General features: G+C 28.9%; 2 protein-coding genes and 1 long non-coding RNA gene across 4 annotated transcripts; 2 read left to right on the top strand and 1 right to left on the bottom strand.

The window, feature by feature from the left end:
• Window positions 1-2,396: 2,396 nt before the first annotated feature.
• LOC103578253 (bridge-like lipid transfer protein family member 3A) lies at window positions 2,397-9,935 on the bottom strand. The gene is made up of 12 exons (XM_008559257.2): window positions 9,569-9,935; window positions 9,255-9,456; window positions 8,608-8,802; window positions 8,140-8,365; window positions 7,722-7,888; window positions 7,491-7,650; window positions 7,196-7,438; window positions 6,880-7,119; window positions 6,198-6,290; window positions 5,060-5,241; window positions 4,736-4,976; window positions 2,397-4,656 (listed from the first exon to the last, which is right to left on the bottom strand). The coding sequence occupies exons 1-12, from the start codon at window positions 9,610-9,612 to the stop codon at window positions 2,570-2,572; spliced, it is 4,080 nt and encodes a 1,359-aa protein (XP_008557479.1). The 5' UTR covers window positions 9,613-9,935; the 3' UTR covers window positions 2,397-2,569.
• A 428-nt stretch (window positions 9,936-10,363) lies between these two features.
• Window positions 10,364-20,302, top strand: LOC103578251 (THO complex subunit 2). 2 transcript variants are annotated; one of them, XM_008559256.2, is made up of 24 exons: window positions 10,364-10,616; window positions 10,855-10,898; window positions 11,029-11,120; window positions 11,203-11,316; window positions 11,392-11,507; window positions 11,579-11,709; window positions 12,276-13,430; window positions 13,512-13,746; window positions 15,676-15,956; window positions 16,199-16,380; window positions 16,474-16,758; window positions 17,240-17,352; window positions 17,424-17,619; window positions 17,695-17,823; window positions 17,906-18,034; window positions 18,109-18,366; window positions 18,925-19,073; window positions 19,151-19,213; window positions 19,334-19,386; window positions 19,464-19,609; window positions 19,681-19,741; window positions 19,810-19,868; window positions 20,001-20,065; window positions 20,168-20,302. In XM_008559256.2, the coding sequence occupies exons 1-24, from the start codon at window positions 10,549-10,551 to the stop codon at window positions 20,196-20,198; spliced, it is 4,155 nt and encodes a 1,384-aa protein (XP_008557478.1). In that variant the 5' UTR covers window positions 10,364-10,548; the 3' UTR covers window positions 20,199-20,302. The 2 variants fall into 2 exon arrangements, with proteins under 2 accessions (XP_008557478.1, XP_008557477.1); XM_008559255.2 differs by having other exon boundaries at window positions 10,365-10,616; window positions 19,151-19,386.
• LOC103578250 (uncharacterized) lies at window positions 13,755-15,486 on the top strand. Its single transcript, XR_549447.1, has 2 exons — window positions 13,755-14,106; window positions 15,349-15,486. It is a non-coding gene; the product is annotated as an uncharacterized LOC103578250 (long non-coding RNA).
• Window positions 20,303-20,357: the final 55 nt, after the last annotated feature.

Raw genomic sequence — 20,357 nt, 5'->3', positions numbered from 1 at the left:
CTGACGTTTGAATCATAAGCAGCAGTATAATCATTATTTAAAAAAAAAATATATATATATATATATTGTGTATGAATATATATGTATATATATATATATGAAGAAGTTGATGTGCGTGCGCACGTAAAAATAACCTTCAGCCATATCACTGACCAATCAAAAACTAGATCAACGTGCACACGTGTACCCTCATATTGACATTTAAACACAAACATGCACACCCACTCACACACACCCTCGGTATAAATTACGTCAGACGATCAATACGGCAAAACTCAATTTGCGCCCAAAATTTATAGAACTATATATATGTTATACATATGAAAAAAGATTTTTTTTTATTTATTTTAGGCATGTAATTATTTATTTGATTTAACAATTGAATAAAAAGTCATAAGTAAAGATAATCAGTAGTAAAAGTATTTAAAAATCAAGGGTGTGCAATTCTCATATATTTCAAATCGAATAAAAAATATACATTAGATAATTTGTTTAATTTGAACAAAATTAAATTAAAGGCATTCTCAAACAGTGCGCTGCACTTTTTATAAATTTTCAATGAGACAACTGTCATAGGTGTATTAAAATTTTATTGGTTAATTAAAAACTAATTAAAGGATTAATTGAAAAAAGAAACTTTTTGCGGAGATGTAGATGCAAAAAAAATTACTTAGAGTTGCTATCTATTAGGAGTTAAACGAAATTTGGAAAATAAATTTCAGTAGAATCTTCATGTCAATTTTATAATTCAAATTTTCAAATTTTTTAGGTTAAAATTTATGAACAAATTTTGTTCAGCTCCTAATTGATAACAACTGAAAGTAATTCTTTTCCTTTTTCAATTAAGGTTTTAATTTTTAAATTCTCGCTAAAAAAAATTGAACATTTAAAAAAAAACAAAAAAGGGAAGTTGCTACTTTCGGTCCGATTTTCGAAAACCGAATTTGCAATAGATCTCGACGTTTTGCGGTCCTATGAACTTATTCTATTTTCAAACGGTTTAAATGGGCATACGTTCGTACTTACGTATGGATGTAAATATTCTGTAACTTTTGAACAAATAAACCGATTTTGCTTTTTGAGGTCGCGTTTAAAGCGGCTCAATAATTCCATTTTTAAAGAAATTGAGCATTATTAGTACAGTAAATTCAGAGATATTCCAAATTTTTCTTGTTATTGTTATTGTTTACTTTTTAAACTTTCGCAATGGAAGGCCGGACATTACTATTTTCGAGCTAAAGAGTTCAAAAATGTATTAACACTAGTATTTTTGAGCTCAAGAGCTCGAAAATAGCGGGAAGTTTTATGACTGGTCTGCGGGTTCAGGTGGTTTTCAAATTTTTATTTTTAGTTAATGGAATTCTAATACAGTTAAGCAGTTGGAAGTCATTGCATATTTTTAAAAAGTGGGGGCACTATCTGAGAATGCCCATAATAGACGAAATTTTGATGATATTGAAATTAGTCGATGTCTAATAATTTTTGGATTTTTTTTAAAATGATAAATTATGAAAAAAAAATATTTCAAAAAATTGCACCGATAGTTTTTACAATTTTCTACATGTGTATTTTTTTGTAATTAATTGGTCTGAAAAATTCAAAAATTATAAATTGTCTGCCAACTTCAAGATCATAAATTTTTCTCATTTCAAAGATAAAGAAAATATAATTTGATAATTTTATTAAAATAAATTAAGTTATAAAAAAAAGTAAACTGGCAAAAAATTCAAGCCCATTAGTTTTGATGTAACAATAAAATTACTTTATTTAATTATATATTAAATAATCACAAGTGAAACATCTTTAACAGTATGTTCTTTTTTTAATTTTATGTAACACATTAATTAATAATAATTATATATATTCATTTGTTTCATTTATTAAAAGTCACTCATCTGGACAATCATTTTATTATCTATCAGTATCGTAATATTAATGATTACTATTCAATTTTATAATTTAAATCGATTACATTAGATAATTTTCAATGACATTAATCAGAACATTTTATAAAATAATTCCTAGTATTATAATTAATATTAAAATTATTATTGTTTTTATTTTTTATAATTAATTATAATTACAGTAATTAGTTTTTAAATACATTAATGATATGACAGTTTTAAAACTAGCCGTGAAAATAAAATGAAATTTAATTCTATCAATTTTATAGACAGTCAATTACTGAAAATTAAAATTATTATTTATTTATATTATTATTATTTTTTTTTTTTTTCACAAACAATAATACAAACACACTAATTCAGTCTTACATATATTTTTATAACAATGAAATATAAGTATAAAAAATTCATATATATATATATATATATATATATATACGTTATAAATATATATATATATATATTTTTGACAATATTTGTATAATAAAAGGAACAAAAAAGAGGAGAGAAAAAAAGATATAAAAAAAATTTGTTCAAAGTATAAATAAAAAACAATAATTAATAATAATAATAATTATAATAATAATGGAATTGAAGACGGATAATTAAAAAAATTATTATTTGTTATTCGTACAACACTTGGAGCAATCAAAACAACTAGTATGCTATCTTTTAATGGACCACGAGGCCCTTCCACTACTAGAAGAATCATTAGACCTCTTGGACTGGGTTTGTAACAACAAATTATTTTCTTTCAGTATATTTTTCTCCTTAATCAATTCTTTTATTAATTCCTGAGCTTCATTTAACTGTAGTTTAACTAAATGTAATTCATCTTTATTACGTTTCAACCGTAAATTTTCCTCCGACAAATAATCAAGCGCGACTAGTCGTCGCTTTAATTCATCGTTATCATTTTTAATTTGTTTATTTAATTGCTTAAGTTTTAATAACTCACTATCCGTTGAAGAGTTTACTTGGGCCGGGGCATTAGTATCTATATTATTTTTAAACGATTCAATATTTATAATTCCATTTTTATCACGAGCTACCTTCAATTGCTGGACGACTAAATCAATAGGAATCGGACCAGGCGACGTAATATTATTAGACGGACGATCTTCAATAAGTTTAATACAAATATTATTTAACAATAAATTAATAGGTAAGTAATCAGGTAATATTTCGTCTTCTAATAAATCCATAAGTCCATTAACTGTACTCATAGATAATACTAAATTAATATCATTTATTTCACCCGTAATTTTATCATCAAACAGAGTTGATATTTTATTATTTTTACTATTTAAATTATCATTTAAATTACTATATTGTTTTTTTAGATCATGCTCGAGACGTATTTTAACAGATATTTTGCAGTCATCAGATTGTAACTCAGACCACCCACGTGATCTTGAGCTAAATTTCGTTTGCAATTCATCCCAAGGTATCGACGTGCACTCTTCGCTCATTATTTTAGCAACTTGCAGTTTAATCGCCGATGAAAAACCTTTTGATTGCTGAATCACTTCAACTTTTGACAGCTTAAACGTAACCATGGAAACTAGATCCTTGCGCTTGCATGCGCTATCAAGAGATTTCTCACTCTGCGTGTCTGGAGTCTCTTCAATAACTTCACTGGCCTCTTCAACAGCCGTTATATTCGTTACGTTTAAATTACCAAACAGAGAATCTGATTTTTCCTGTTCTTCAAGCGTGACAACAATATAGTTCTCACTGTCTGAACTAATATCACTTCTCATAGACACAGTGTCACTGCTGCCGTCTTCGGGCGATGCCTTCAATGCCGAATCAATGGAAGTCATCAAATTAGCAAAGCCCTTTTTCATACTGGAAAGACCAACATTAAAATTATTTTGTATAAACGCCGACTGCGCGGGATCTTTTGAGTATTTTAAATATTTTCTAGCTTCTAAGTCTTCGGAATTTTGCCGCTGGTGGTAATTGCTGGTGTCTTTGTTATAATTTTTGTCAGCTGCCTTAAATGTTACTGTGGGGTGACCGGTATCAATAGATCCGATCATTGACGACACTTCGCTCTGTGGCGTTTCTACGTCATTGCTTGTGTTAAAACGTTTTAATCCAAATTCCAGTCTTGTGGCAACTGATTGGTTCGTCAACGATATCGGTAATAATTCTTCAGCAATACTAGAAGAGTCCGGTACAACGGACTCTAAATCACCACCAGAATTTTCTTTGCCCGGAGTCTGCGATGGCATAATCAGAGTTACTTCTAATTGTGGTATCAGTGCACCGATAACCAGTGAAGAACCGGTTGTTACATTTGTTATACGGTTTGTATCAACGACTAAATAGGTACTCATTTCGGTAACTATTTCTAATTGTCTTAATAAAAATAAATATTGATAATGATTTAACTGGACGCTTATTAAATTACTTATATGCGCAAGAATATGTACATCAGCATTTTTTATCATTTTTTCCCCTACTTTGCTGTCATTATTTTTATTTGTTGTTGTTGTAGGCGCTGTTGAGTTGTTGTTATCTTCAATGTGTAACCACACTGTCAAAGGAAACGCATCCAATAACGGAACCGGACGATTCATACCTACGGCACGAACGCCGTAAAAGTCTGCCCATACGGGTTCTAAATTTAAACACCATATGTCTTTACATTCAAGCCATAGTAATTTTTTATTCAACTTTCCGATTATGTCGTCTATAGAATTTATTGTAAAATTTGACGGGTAAGATCGGACATTGTCTGAACCTGCAAATAAATAATTTGAATTTTAAAAAAATTTTAACTAAATTCAAAAATTTGGATTTGAATTGAAGAAAAAAGTTACCAGCACAATGACGTAAAAATTTATCGGTAACAATATTGTAGTCGTTATTATTACTCGGAAAACTGGATGAAAAAAACATTTGCCCCATTTGTAAAGCATTCAAACACTCGGCCAAGTCAGCGCGCGATGATTTACTGTCAGTAGATCGTACATTTGTTAATGTAACACGTGATGTTTGAATATTAAGTGATTTAGGGCGATCACGTTGATTAGGATAGTCATTTTGTGATTCGACAATTATCTAAATAGATATATAAATATATGTTTGGTAAATAAATTTGTATAATTATTTATTATTAAAGGATTGTGAATTTGAATAATTACCCGAGGTAATATAGCTTCTAACTTAACATCAAAGTACATGTCATTAACAGCATTAGTTTTATTTTCACTTGACGCTAATGATTTGTATAAATTTAATAAGAATGAATTGAACCATAGGCAGCTGTAGATATCGTAGTTTATTTGAATTGGGTTTACTTGAACGTAAAACTTTGGCGGTGGCACTATAATCGATAAATATAAATATAAATATTAGACTGATTCAAAAAAATCGACATTTTTTTCCCGAAACACCCGATTAAATAGTTGCAGGGAGGTGAAATAAGATATCTGTTAAAAGATGAGCTCTTAATATTAATATTTAGTCTCTTAATATTAATAAAATTCTCTTATGGTTTTTTGATAAATTCATCTGTTCAAAAATTATTGGAAGTTGAAGTCAAATTTATAGTAAATTTCGAGATTTTTCTACTTTTCTGGTGAAACTATCAGACTTATCACAAAATGTCAAAGGACTTTTTTGTAGACAATTTTATTCCTGACAAATTATCTCTGATAAAGTTTCTCAAAATTCTGCATTGTTTTCTAGTTATTTTTATTTTAATGTCAAGCTTTAAAAAAAAAAAATAGCGTTCTGTTCGATTTCAAGATCTTGATATTAAAATGGAAATAACTAGAAAACAATGTGGAATTTTGAGAAACTTTATCAGAGATAATTTGTAGAGAATAAAATTGTCTACAAAAAAGATTCTATAACATTTTGTGATAAGTCTGATAGTTTCGCTGGAAAAGTAGAAAGATCTCGAAATTTACTGGAAATTTGATTTCAAGCTCCAATAAATTGTGAACAGATGAATTTATCAAAAAATGATAAGACTTTTTCTGTACTGCGTTCAATCCTTTACAATATTATATCCTGAATTTATCTGTACAATGAGCCATTGCCGAGGTATAAAATCCTAAAGTTAAAATGTTTTTTTCTGTTATTTAAATGGAAAATAAAAAATTGCAATGAGCGACCGCTAAAGATCAATAAAGAACTCATCTTTTAACAGACATTTTACCTCCCAGTAACTATTTAATAGGAAATTGCGGGAAAAAAATAGTCAATTTTTTTTGAGTCAGTCTAATAAATGTTAATTAATATATTTGTATATTTATTTATTTAATTTTTACTTACATGGAAATATTAAGTCACCAGGATAATAGTAATAAGTAAATTCGGCGTGTAAAATAGTAACGTCTTCAGGTAATGAAAATTTTTCACGATCACCTGTAAGAAAAACAAAGAAGAAAAATATAAATAACATAAAAAAAAATAACGTTTTCTTCGCATTTATTTTTTTCATGAACTAAGTGTTTTTTTAGGGTAGTAAGCACCAACTAATTGCAGGTGAAACAGGGAATCTAAAAATGTAAACAATAATTTTACGGACAATATATAAAAAAAAATATGTTTTGGTTGGTATCTAAATAAATAAACGTAAAATATGTAAACTAACTAATAAATGAATGTATATAATGTATAAACTAATGACAAAATTTACGTGCTTTTTATCCACTCAATCGACAGAATACCTGTAGGATGTTTTTTCCTCGTTTGCGCTGTTTATTTATTAACAAACAATAAATAAGTTGAATAAACGTCAAAAAAAAAGGTTTATTATTAATAAAATAATTTCTTTTAATTAGACTCGACTTTGGTTAAAAAATATTTAAATTAATTTAAACTCAAAAAAATTGTTAAAAGTTTTTTAATTTTTTATTTATTTGTTTTTTTTTTTCTTTTTTTTTTTTAAGTGGAGTAAATTTATCTCTTGTAAATAAATAATAAAAATATGAAGTGTCAATAAAATTTTTACCTGTCAAGAATTCTTTGGTAATCGGCTTTCTGGTCGTAGTCGTAACTTTGTAAATAGTCAGGTCATAAATTCTTATGACAATACACGTAGTCATAAGTGTGGACAATTGTTCCAATACATAATTTTTAATCGAGTTCCCGGTACCAACTGTACTAGTTTGCTTTTGTAATTTTTTTTCATGACCTAGTAAAGGCGTTTGTTGATCGTTTTTAAATTTATCATCATTTTTTACATCATTGTCTGCAAAATTCATTAATTTATTAATGTATAGATTTATTTTCAATAATTAAATCTCTAAATATAATTTAAAATTTACCAGGCCCGCTATTTTTTCTCGACATCTTTTGGCCAACATCAATTAGGTCCATAAATTGACCGCGAAATGAATTAAATGATTGCTGTAGCCATTGGTAATGTGGCATAGTGTTTTCGCGGTATTTAGCCCAATGTTTTCTATCAGACATTGCGAGATGATACGGATAATAATCAATTTGAAATTTAATTAATGATATTTGTAGAGCGCCACCGTCTTTTAATTCTGGGTACGAAGATCTTCCGGCTAAAAATAAAATTTATTAGATTGAATTTTGATTAAAAATGAATATACATACTTCCGGGATCATCACAAAGATGTAAATCAATTCGTTGTGATAAAAAGTGATAAGAAGTTTCTACTACGTCGTAACGCATAAAAATTTTCGATATCGCTGTATTGCAGGGTACTTTTGATCTTGATTGCTGTGATATTTGTGCTTGGTATTCAGGCAAAACCTTAAATAATAGAAATAAAAAGAATTTTATTAATTTACTTGAATTTAATATGAAAATTCCGATCTACGTACCTCGAGTTTTCTTGCAGCTTTTATTTTTCTTTCTATAGTCGTGGCTTTCTCAATAAGACTTCCAAGAGAATCGATAAAATGTAAAGCGGCTTTTAATTGAGAGTCCGTTAATACCCATAGAAGATCGTCAAGAATTATTACCAATCGTGATCCCATAACAAAACAATCTAAGAAATAAAGAAATATTTTAATAGTATTTTTTAATTAAAAAAAATGATCCTGAAGTTAGTAGACAATTAATCATTTCTTGATTTTTTTTTTCAATAATTTAATTTACAAAAAAAATATGCACCTGTAGAAAATTTGAAGAACTATAGGTGCAATTTTTTGAAATATTTTCTTTTTTTTTTAAATTCAAAAATTATTAGACGTCGGCTAATTTCAATATCATAAAAAAAAAAATTATTTATTTACTCACCTGACAGACGTTTTTTGATAGTAATTCGACATCGTGCTTGATTGGTTAACAACCGTAACGGAGTTAAATTTTGATCAATAGTACTCTGGGCCTCTATTCTAACAGTTTGCCATTCTAATTCTTTAAATATCAACAACTGTCCTCTATCAGGGTCTTTAACTCTCGTCATTCTTAAATCACATCGCTGCCAAGTCGGTGATTTAGACTCCACCATTATTCTCGATATCTAAACAAACAAATAAAATAAACATCGATTATAAATAAAATCAATGGATAACTTAAAACTAAATATATATATAAAAGAAATAAACATATATGAGCGATAAAATTTAAAGCTTATCGATTAAATTGAATTTTTTTATGACTTTTAAAAGCCGATAACTATTCTGACATTTATGTATTATTTAAAATTGACGCAATAAAAATAAAAAATTAATTAACTGTAATAATTAAATAAGTAGTAATTACTTGAACTGAAGCGATAAATGCCGGACTTTTAAGTTTAACTGATACTGTATTAACAGCAATGGTGATGCCATCGATAACTTTATGAATAAATGAATATTTTGTTGCGCCTGGTAATGCTGATGCTGCATTTGTTGGTGATGATGGACTTCGTAAATCTTCACACGTTACCAATTCAATTTGAACTTCATCTAAATGCTAAAAATAATTATTTATTAATTTTATATCTTGTATTTTAATAAAGGGTTAATATATATACTAATTGTTTAAGGCTTTAATTAGACATAGCTTTAATTAATATTAGTAATGCAAATTTTACAGCGGGAAAGAAAAGATTTGTGTGCTGGATATGTAGTCCTATGGAGCAGGTGGCCTGCAATTTTCAGCTGACATACCAGCATCTATATGCGAAATATTTTAAAAATCTACTCATCCAGTAGATTTTTAACTTTCAAATTTTTTCTTTCCTTGCGCAAAAAACGTTTGGATCTTCAGGAACATCTAAAAAACTGGTATCTTATAGATGTCACAAAGGCAAGTGTGCTACTTGGGGTATTAAGATAGAATCGTTTTGAATTTTGAATAATTTATAATCGTTTTTAAACGTTTCTTTTAATCAGGATTATTAATGATAAATATTTATGACTTACCAAAAATATAGGCACACTTTTGAGCTTGGTCCATTGTATACGTAATATAACTTTATTACACCAAGCATTTGTTAATTTTAACCATGATGGTAATTCAAGTAGATCTGTTAGAACAGCTTCATCTAATTCTAAGTTTGATAATTCACCTTCACCTCTTAGAGTACTGAGATTTATTTGATCAACAGACAAATTTTTAGTAAATCTAGAAAAAAATTCAATAAATAATTACGACCGACTTCAATTTACAAAATTAAAAAAAAAAAAAAAGTAAATGAATTTTGACGAAAGAAAAAGAAAATATCTTTGATAAATACCTTGACAGATGTTTTAACAATTGATTTTTAATTATCGATACCATTTTTTAAGTTTCATTTATTATTGTTTACTTATAAAATAACTTTTTACTCATGCATTAATAATTAAAATTCAATAATTATTTATTACTGCTGTACAATCATTAAATCATTAAAATATACATATTATCATACTGTGTTTTTTCTTTTCATTTTTTAATAAAACACTTTTTTTTTTAAATTCCATTTAATAATAAATTTATTATTTATTAATTAACTGTTAATTATTATATTTTAATTAATGAAGATTATATTTTTAAACTACTACGTGTAATTAATTTTAAAATATTGTGACTAAAAATTTCACTACGAAGATGTCAAATTATCTTTTCTATTCTAATGGTTATTATTATTATCACTTTTACAATTTACAATTTTCATTGAACGTGCAAATATATTTATACATATATATATAAAAATTTAATGTCTAATTTTCATGTAACTGCTCACAAGAGAATTTTATTACGGTTTGTTTTCATTTAAAAGTTAAATTACGCGGCAATTTTAAAATCCCATTTCATAGATTTAAAATTTTTGAAAGTAAAACCCGGGAAAAATAAATAATTGTTGTAAAACTCAATACATAATACTTATAAAAATTAATTATTACATTGAATTGTACAAAAAAAAGTAATATTTAATTATTATCTGATATTCGAAACTCTCAATTTATAAATAAATGACCGCTACTTGTTGCCGCCATTTGAACGGTAAATAAAAGGAGTTGAGGACGCCACCGTAAAGATTAAAAATGCGTTGTATTTAGGAACGCAAGTGAACGAGTAGAAGCAAGCCAGCAGGCAGGATCTTTAAGTGAAAAAAAATATACAACGTGATATATTAATAAATTTATTATTACATATTAAAGTACTCCTGTGATGTTGATGCGTTTGTTTTTTTTAATTAATATAAAAATAAGTTGTATTTATTAATTAGATATTATGGCGGTTGATAAAGTGTGGAAATCAGAGTTATGGAAATCATGGGATAAGCATGGAAAAAATGATTAGTAAGTGGTAGACAAGATCACGAGAGTGACACGATTGTAATATTGATAATATTGATTCATTCGTCAAATTTATGTGAATGTATAAATCTTAAAAAAATTACGTATATATAAATCTAAATAAATAAATAAATAATATCTATATATAGAAAAAAAAAAAATATTTTTGATGGTTGCAACTTTAGTATCTTCGTTTATCACTCTACTGAAGAGTTAATTGTCCATTAACAACTGTTTGCAGCCTCAAGATATTCAAGAACAAATTCAAGGAAGGCAACACCACAGGTAATTTATTTTGTCATCATTTTTTTAAATAACTTTTGTCTCAATGTTTTTTTTTCGACATGTTCTCTTTTGTCTGAAACAAATTCCAACTTGATCGCGACATTTAACAGTAAATTTTTTTTTTTTTTAGAATGGCAACGAGGATTATACGAATTGATTTCAAGCGGGACCCAGGGGACAGTAAAAAAAGACAATGTCGTATCTACTTTAGCAGAACTTGTGGTAATATATATTAATTTAGTTATATTTATATGTAATTATTATATTTTTTTATGGTAATTATTTATTTATTTTGTTGTTTAAGGCCATCGACCCCAGCGTGTCATCAGCAGTCGTGGATTTGTTTACTTTGATAGACGTGGAAGTACTCAACGATCACCGGAACAATTTTTATTACATCGTAAAGGAAAGCGAAAAGGTTAAAAATTTAAATAGAATGTAAATTTTTAAAATTGTAATTACATGATTTTTATTTGGAAAAAAAAATTTTCAGTTTTTAACAGATAGGATTTTGAAAGAACGTCTGGAGATTGATACACTTCAAGATGTCGGTACATTAAAAAACCGTAATTTTCATACAAAGTTTATAAAAGTTAAAACAAAACTCTAGTACGTATTTATTAGTTTTTGTAAAATTGGTCGATTATATTTGTATTTAATAACTTTATTGGAAATTACAGTTACAAGCAGCGTAAATTCAATTTATTTCGCGAAGAAAGTGAAGGTTACTCGAAACTTATCGTTGAATTAAATCAGGAAAGAACAAGCGGTCAAGTGTTGACGACTTTGGAAATCGTCAAGTCTTTGATTGGTATGATTATTTAGTTATTAAAAATGTAAATTAAGTAAGAGGCCCAGTACCCGATCAGGGTGACCCGAAAAAAGCAACTTTTTTTTTGTTTTTGAGTCTCATATGAAAATTTTTAGATTTAACATATTTTTAGAATTCTACGAAAATCAGCTCAATAAACAATTTTTAAGAGGTCGCTCACAAATTTTGAGCTGAAATTTTCAGCATGCCATTGATTTTACACAGAAAATATTTATGCCGAGAAAAAAAAAAATTAAAAAAGAAAATCCGAATTTCAATCATTTTTGGAATTTCCGAATTTCTCCAGCGACCCCTAAAAATTGTTCATCGAACTGATGTCGGAGAGGTTTCTTAAAACATGTGAAATCAACAAAATTTTCATATGAGACTCAAAATAAAAAAAAACGTAGGTTTTTTCGAGTCACCCTAATATCTATCCAAATACAGAGTGATCGAGTTCTAGTTCCCTGATCGTGTACTAGATTTCTTACTTTACATTAATTAATTATTGATAATTATTAACAGCAACATAATGTCAAGTACCGTAATCAAATAATTATTCCCAGGTTATTTTAATCTTGATCCGAATAGAGTACTCGATATTTTACTTGAGACCTTTGAAAACAGGCCGCAGGATGACGCACTATTTATACCACTGATCAGATCGTACATGAGTGATCACCAAGTTTTATGTGAAGTATTAGGTTTTAAATATTGTTGCAATGTTGAAGCAACGCCCTTTTCTCTCCAGAAAGTAACAGCACTGATGCTCCAGCACGGCGTGATTGATCTAGATGACATATTGCCGTGGCTGGTACCCGATGATAAAGTTATCATAAAAGACCACGAGCAGATAATGCGCCAAGCTAAAGAATACGTAAGTAAAATGAGTGTAATATCAACAAGAGACAAAGAGGAGACACCAGCAGAAGAAAAAGAAGTTGTCCCTGATAAATATACTGGCAATCAGAAATTCGGATTGTGCGAAGCGTTGCTGGAAGTTGGAGCTTGGGACGTAGCTCAGAGATTGTTTAGTAGATTGCCAGATCATTGTATGACTGACCAACGACCCATAGCATTAGCATTGTGCAAATTAATCCAGTCCCTTATTGAACCGGTCTATCGTAAGCACTGTATTGTAACGCCTAAATTACCGGGTCGTAAAGTAACAACATTAACATCGCAATTAGCACCGGAGCCTATACAAAATATCGCGGATATACATGACAAATTATTACCCATGTTAATTATTCTCGGTCCCAATCTACACCATGATCCCATTCTTATGTACAAAATAATGAGATTATGTCACGCTGCTATCAAACAGTGTCCGCTTGATTCCGGTAAACAGCCAATCGATAAAACAAATAATATTTATTATGACATACTCACTATCCTTGATGTCGCTCTATTACCGTCACTCTCTTTTATGGACTGTAACTGTTGTGTCGCGGAGGAAATGTGGAATATTCTCAAGCATTATCCCTATCAAAATCGTTATTGTCTATATGCGAGGTGGAAAAACGATACGCCTTTGCAACATGCAGCTTTGTTACGGAAACGTACTGATGCTCAGAAAAAAATTAAGTCTATTATGAAACGTGTTAGCAAAGAGACCATTAAACCCGTTGGAAGGTCTATTGGTAAACTTACTCACTCATCTCCTGGAGTACTTTTTGATTATATACTTATACAGATTCAGCTCTATGACAATCTGATAGGTATGTAATTTTTTACTTTTTTTTTTTTTGTTATTTTACAAGTGATTGTTGACTGACAAAATAAGTATGACTTTATTTCAGGACCTGTGGTGGACTCTTTGAAATATTTAACAAACATTTCTTATGACGTCTTGGGTTACTGTTTGGTAGAAGCATTAGCTGGAGCTGATCGTGACAGATTGAAACACGATGGAAATAGTATTTCACTCTGGCTACAGTCTCTAGCGTCGTTTTGCGGAGCGATATTCAAAAAATATAATATTGAGTTGACTGGATTGCTTCAGTACGTTGCTAATCAACTCAAAGCACAAAAAAGGTAGGTTGGCCTTTTAAAGTGCTCTCGACACTATCTACTGTATCGTCACAATGAACACGTGTCTGTCATATTTGTGCACGATCGTATTTTTAAATGGACAAATGTACACAAGAATGTTTTGGGAAATTAAAACCCAGTGGCATGGGGTCAAGGTCTTGGAAACTGACAAGCCGGAAGTCATTTACTTGTATCTTAATATATAAACACATATACGTATATTTATCTGTCAATACGGAACTTGTTACGAAAATTCTTCGATGTCTATGACCACGTTCTACGTCACAATATTTATTACAATCAACATTCATTTAAAACTTTCAAGGATTATTTTTTCAAGAATTTTTCATGGATTATTCAACGGTTTGTGATATTTAAATTCCATGGCTTTTATTTGTATTAGTATTTTTAGGGTGGCCACAAACTGAAAATATCAGGAATTTAATGTTACCGGGAAATATTATGAAAATGTCAGGAAATTTCGAAAAGTATCCAAGAATTTAACGGCGGTAGTTGAAAATTTAAAAATTTTTAAGTGATTTTCAACAGGTTGTAGCTTGGAGAAAAATGGTCGGGCAACAAAAACAACCCATGTAATAATTTCCATAACCAGTTGCAGGTCAAGGCACTGATTACAAGAATCTTTTGATAGATACTACATAGACTTGCCCAAGAAGACGTACACAAGATAATCTTGTAGTCTTGTACTATTTTTATGAAAGTATCTCGGGGAAGACTCCTGGGTGTCTACATCTTTATATACCTATAAATCTGTCACAAGAGATTAATACAAGTTTTTTGTAGGACTCGGACATAATATTGTACAAAAGAACATTGAAGATGTCTTGCTCAAGATGTGTTAGTAAAGTTACTTACGCGTATCTTGACCGAGTCTTGCAACAAAAATTACTTGCAGACACTAACGCATATCTTGCGGCAGATCTGTTCCAGAAGTGTCATATCACACTGTCTATGTACCCAACTTCTATCTCTGTCACTTTATCTCAGGATCCAGTTTCGTATGCCAATGGAAGAGATAAAGTGACAGGCAGATACTGTAATATGAAACTTCCGGAGCAGTATATGCAAGTAATTTCTGGTGCAAGATTAGCTCAAGTCACTATCAATGTACCTTGAGCAAGATGTTTTGAATATTTTTGCACATTTCTTTATGCACAACATAACGCAAAGTTTTTTATTAAATCTTATACAAGACTTACAATTTAAAACTTTGTATCAGTGACTGCAGCAGGATCTATAGTTGTATGAAGACGTAGACAACTGGTGTCCGGTGACTAGACGGGCAAGATTGCTATAAGATTGTTATATGAGAATAAAGGCAAATTGTAGCTTAAATTTTATTAATTATTTAATAATAATTTTAAATTTATCTGATGTCTGCTACATTCACACTCATTAATGATACGAAGAAAAATTCAGAATCAGGAAAAAATGTAAAAAACTTTGGAAAACTGAGAAATATCAGGGAATTTTGAAATCATTACTTTGTGGCCACCCTGTAATGTTTTTTTTTTTTATTCGCTCTAATTTTTTTTTTATTTGTTGACAGTTGAACGTATTTAAGTTTAGACTATTTAATTTCAGACGCGTTGATCCATTATTTAAACAATGAGGATCATTTAGCGATCGCTGTTCATGTGAGTGGATGGAAAGCTTATAAAGTTTTTGAATATTTAAATTAAAAAACAATTGTGATGTAAATAAAGTGATGTATAAATACGACACGCTGGCAATAGACTCGGAGTTTTTTTTTATGTTCAAATAAATAAATAAATACATATTATTAACTTAAGTTTCTGTTTTTCTTAGATTCCAAGTTTTCTTGACCCGGTGTACATTTTAACTCTGATATTCAGATATTTATTTATCATTAAATAATTAATTACATTTAATACTTAATTTAATTCGCAGTTTGGATTTATTGATACTTAAAGAAATAGTACAGAAAATGGCTGGCGTTGAAGCAGCTGAAGAAATGACATCCGACCAATTAGACGCGATGGCAGGCGGTGATCTATTGAAAAACGAAGCCGGTTATTTCAGCCAAGTTCGCAATACTAAAAAATCATCACTAAGATTAAAAGAAGCTCTGTCGGAAAATGATTTAGCCGTCGCTTTGTGTCTTTTGATGGCGCAGCAAAAGCACTGTGTTGTTTATCGTGAAACAGATCAATCTCATCTTAAACTTGTCGGTAAGTTGGTTTTTAAAAAAATTAATTTTAATTGTAAATAATTAATTAACTTTTTAATTCCTCATAGATTTTTAATATTTACAAGATTCATGATTTTTAGTATCATGAGTCTTAATTTACAGGTTTACTTGTGTAAGAATAAATATAAATGATTGTTTAATTAGAAATTTTAATTGGTTTGTTAATGATAAAGATTATTTATAAAACTAATTGATAAGTAATTTAATTAAATTTGTATTTAGGAAAACTTTATGATCAGTGTCATGATACGCTCGTACAGTTTGGTACATTTTTGGGATCAACATTGACAGTAGATGAGTATGTGGAAAAATTACCAAGCATTCATGGAATGCTTCAAGACTATCACATACATGCTGATGTTGCATTTTTCCTTGCACGTCCAATGTTCGCCCATGCTATCAATGTAAATATAATTAAACATTTTTTAATTCTGGTAATTATGCTAATAATTGATGTTGTTAATTAAATTTTATTTTGTAATGTACTAATTATATAGATAAAGTATGATGAGCTACGTAAAGCTGATCCGAACTACAAGAAAATGTCGTCGGCGATGAAGCAAGCCAAGTGGGCAGAAGCTGCCCAATATGTTATGGCACCAGTAGCACTTTCTGTAAGACCTCTGCATCCTCTCAAAGTGTGGGAAGACATTTCACCTCAGTTTCTCGTCACTTTTTGGTCTCTGTCTATGTACGATCTCTTTGTTCCCGCTGACAGTTATCAGCGTGAAATAAATAAAATAAAACAGCAGGCTATCCAAGCTGCTGATTCCAAAGACATGGTTTGTTTAATTTAATTTTTTTATTTCGAAAAAAAGGGGGCAAAATGGGGTACTTCCAAAATTGAAAAAAAAGAAGTTTGTTTTTTAAAAATTCCATCATCACTTTTGTAAATATAATTGAGCATAATTTTGAATTTTTCTTTTACTGTTTTCGAAAAATTTTATTTTTGTAAAAAAATAGTATGAAACTTCATTTTTTTCTTATCAATTTACAATAAAAAAACAGTGTCAAATTAATTCAGACGTATTTCAATACTTAACTTGAAAATATTTGCAATTTTTTAAATTTAATTAACTTTTATTAATTTTTTAATTTATTACTTTATTACCCCGCAAAAAATGATTTTTTTTTTCAACGGCTGCAGAAAATTTACTCTATTTACTTTGAATACCATTAAAAAAAAGGCTTTAACGTCAAGTTTAGACTATAACATCAATTTTATTATATTCTTATTGAATTTAAAAATTTTTTTTTTTATAGAATGTCAGCAAAGGTAAGAAAGAACAAGATCGCTACACTGCATTGATAGAAAAATTACAGGATGAAAAGAAAAAACAGGAAGAACATGTTGAGAAAGTTTTTGCATATTTACGGTAATTAGTTTTTCTAAATAACTTTTTTTTTATAATTAATGTGTTTTTATAAATAAATCATTATCTTTTAGACAAGAAAAAGATTCATGGTTTCTGTCACGAAGTGCGAAGTCGGCAAAAAATGAAACAATCACACAATTTCTGCAACTGTGTCTATTTCCAAGGTGTACTTTTACCACAGTCGATGCGATGTATTGTGCTAAATTCGTTCATACTATTCATTCACTTAAAACTGCTAATTTTTCCACACTCCTTTGTTACGACAGAGTAAGTCAATTTTTTGAAGTGATAAATATAAATACTTAAATTATTCTTATTTATATAAATTTAAATTATTTTTAGCTCTTTTGTGATATCACTTACTCAGTAACGTCTTGCACTGAGAACGAAGCTAATCGTTACGGTCGTTTTCTTTGTGCTATGCTTGAAACTGTTATGAGATGGCATTCTGAAAAAGCCATATTCGACAAGGTACTATATTTTATTATGTTTGTAATTAAATAATATACAATTTTAAATTATTTAATAATAATAAAATAAATTTTTATTACAGGAGTGTAGTAATTATCCTGGTTTTGTTACTAAATTCCGTGTGAGTAATCAATTTTCCGAAGCTAATGACATGGTTGGATTTGAAAACTATAGGCACGTGTGTCATAAATGGCATTATAAAATTACTAAGGTAGATACTAATAATTTTTTTTTTTATATGAAATAATTAACATTTTTAAATCAATTATTTTTTTTTTTATTCAGGCAATTGTTGTATGTCTTGATTCAAAAGATTATGTGCAGATACGTAACTCTCTTATTATATTGATTAAAATCCTTCCTCATTTTCCCGTTCTTGCCAAATTATCACAAATTTTAGAACGAAAAGTTGAAAAAGTACGAGAAGAAGAACGTGGACAGCGACAAGATTTACATGTACTTGCAACTTCTTATTGTGGACAGTTGAAAGCTAAAACACCACAGATGATACGTGAATCTGATTTTCATCATGTTGGTGATAAAGTAATTAATTATTAATTATTTTTAATTAACTCTCCGTCTGTCGCGCGGTATTGCTACTCTTCGTTCCGCCACCATATATTTAATATTAATGTGCTGCCGAGCATCATAACTATGATTTTTAAAAATTAAAACCACAAAGTTTATACGACTAGACAATTGTAATTTTTTCTAGAATTTTTTTTATTAAAATAAAAATTTTAAAGAAAGAAATGAATTAAATGAACTGGAAATAAGTTGCTGGTAGTAACTGACAGCTGCGCAAAAAATCCGGATAAATTCAACGCCCGAGTTTAATCACGTCAGCAGCAAATCGTCGCGTTTCTCAGGTTTTCCGACAAAAAAAAAAATTATTTCTTTAATATTTCAAGTATCGGAAAAATAATTCATTAATTCATTCGATATTAAGAAGTATAGTAGACTCACAAAATTTCAAAGACGGAAATTTATTTTCTTTTTAAATAATCTTTTAATAGAAACTGCTGCGCTCATAGCGCGACGGACGAAGGGTTTATCAGATTATTTAATGATAATGATAATAAATTTGAATAATTTTATTAGGCGGGAAAAACCCAAGAAAATACAAACAGTGAAAGTTCTGAAAAAACAAGCAATGGAATTCCTACTAAAGAAGTTAATAGCAATGGCGATACCCGCGTTGATAAAGATAAAGAGCAACGTGATAAACGAACTCCGAGTCAAACCTATCAGTAAGTTTTTTAAAATTAATATAATGATATTAAATCATATATTTACATATTTATTAATGGCAATTTAAATAAATTAGTGAGACTACTGAGAAAACTCGCAAGAAAGAAGAACCAAAAGAAGTACCGGAAGTAAAAGAAAAGTATGTGAAAAAAGATGAGATAAAAGATGATGAGACTATTGATAAAAAAGATCGGAAATATTATAAAGAAGAGCATTATTATAGTGGAGGAGTTGATAATTTAGATCGTGATCTTTCTAGTGTGTCGAACAGCAGCGCTAGCTCTGGCCAAGCTCAAGATGGTCCTGATCGAGGTATTTATTTATTTATTTATTAAGGAACCAGTTCAGTTTAGCTTTTTTTTAAAATTAATTATTTTTTTTTGATACAGAGCCTAAAAGAAGAAAAATCGATAGCATCCCGAAGGAAAGCAGACGAACTGACAGCAGTAGTGAGAAAAAAGAACGTTCTAGTAAAACTAAAGTCCGTGATGAGCAGAAAGAATTACGCAGAGAGAAAAAACTAGGCCGCAAAAGAGTAATTTACTATTTAATAATAAATTTAAAAAAGAAAAAATCTAATTTTATTTACGAGATAATTAATTTCAGGATCGTACGGATGAAGCAATTGCTGCTGCTGAGCAAAAGCGAAGAAAAGATGATGACAGGGGTTCGTGATTTATATTTTTTCTTAGTCGGCTTTATTTTTAAATTATTTATTTATTTATTTTTTTATAGCTAAAGCTCATCAGAATGGTGACTTACCTGAACATCGGGAAAAACATCATTATCCTAAAGTATGTATAATTTTTAGGAACTTGCGAATAATTCGTAAGTTCGAACTGTTCACACATATCTGCACATTTTAAATAATAATTACAAGTAAATAATTAGACAAATAATTTTTAAAAAAAATTTTTTCTTTCCAGGAAAAATCTCCATACGGAAAAGACCGCGCTCATGAACGCGAGGGCCGCGAAGGAAGAGATAAACAATATCCTTTACATATTTAATTAATTAAAAACTACGTGTCTTATATTTATTCAAATTTATCATTTATTTTTTAAGTAAAATATTTTTCTTAACCAATAAATACTAGGCGGAGTTCAGATCCAAAACGAAGATGATGTATCATGGAAAAAATTTGAATAACATTTTATATTACACATAAACGTTGTATGTAATAATTGATAATTAAAAAATACAATTTGAATTTGAATCTAATTAATAAAGTCTTTAAAAATAAATAATTAATTATTATCAAATAAGTTTATTTTACTATTATA

Source organism: Microplitis demolitor, chromosome 10, assembly GCF_026212275.2.
Source record: "Microplitis demolitor isolate Queensland-Clemson2020A chromosome 10, iyMicDemo2.1a, whole genome shotgun sequence".
Lineage (NCBI taxonomy): Eukaryota > Metazoa > Arthropoda > Insecta > Hymenoptera > Braconidae > Microplitis > Microplitis demolitor.
The sequence above is the reverse complement of the archived record's forward strand: the minus strand, read 5'-3'. Positions and strand labels throughout refer to the sequence as shown.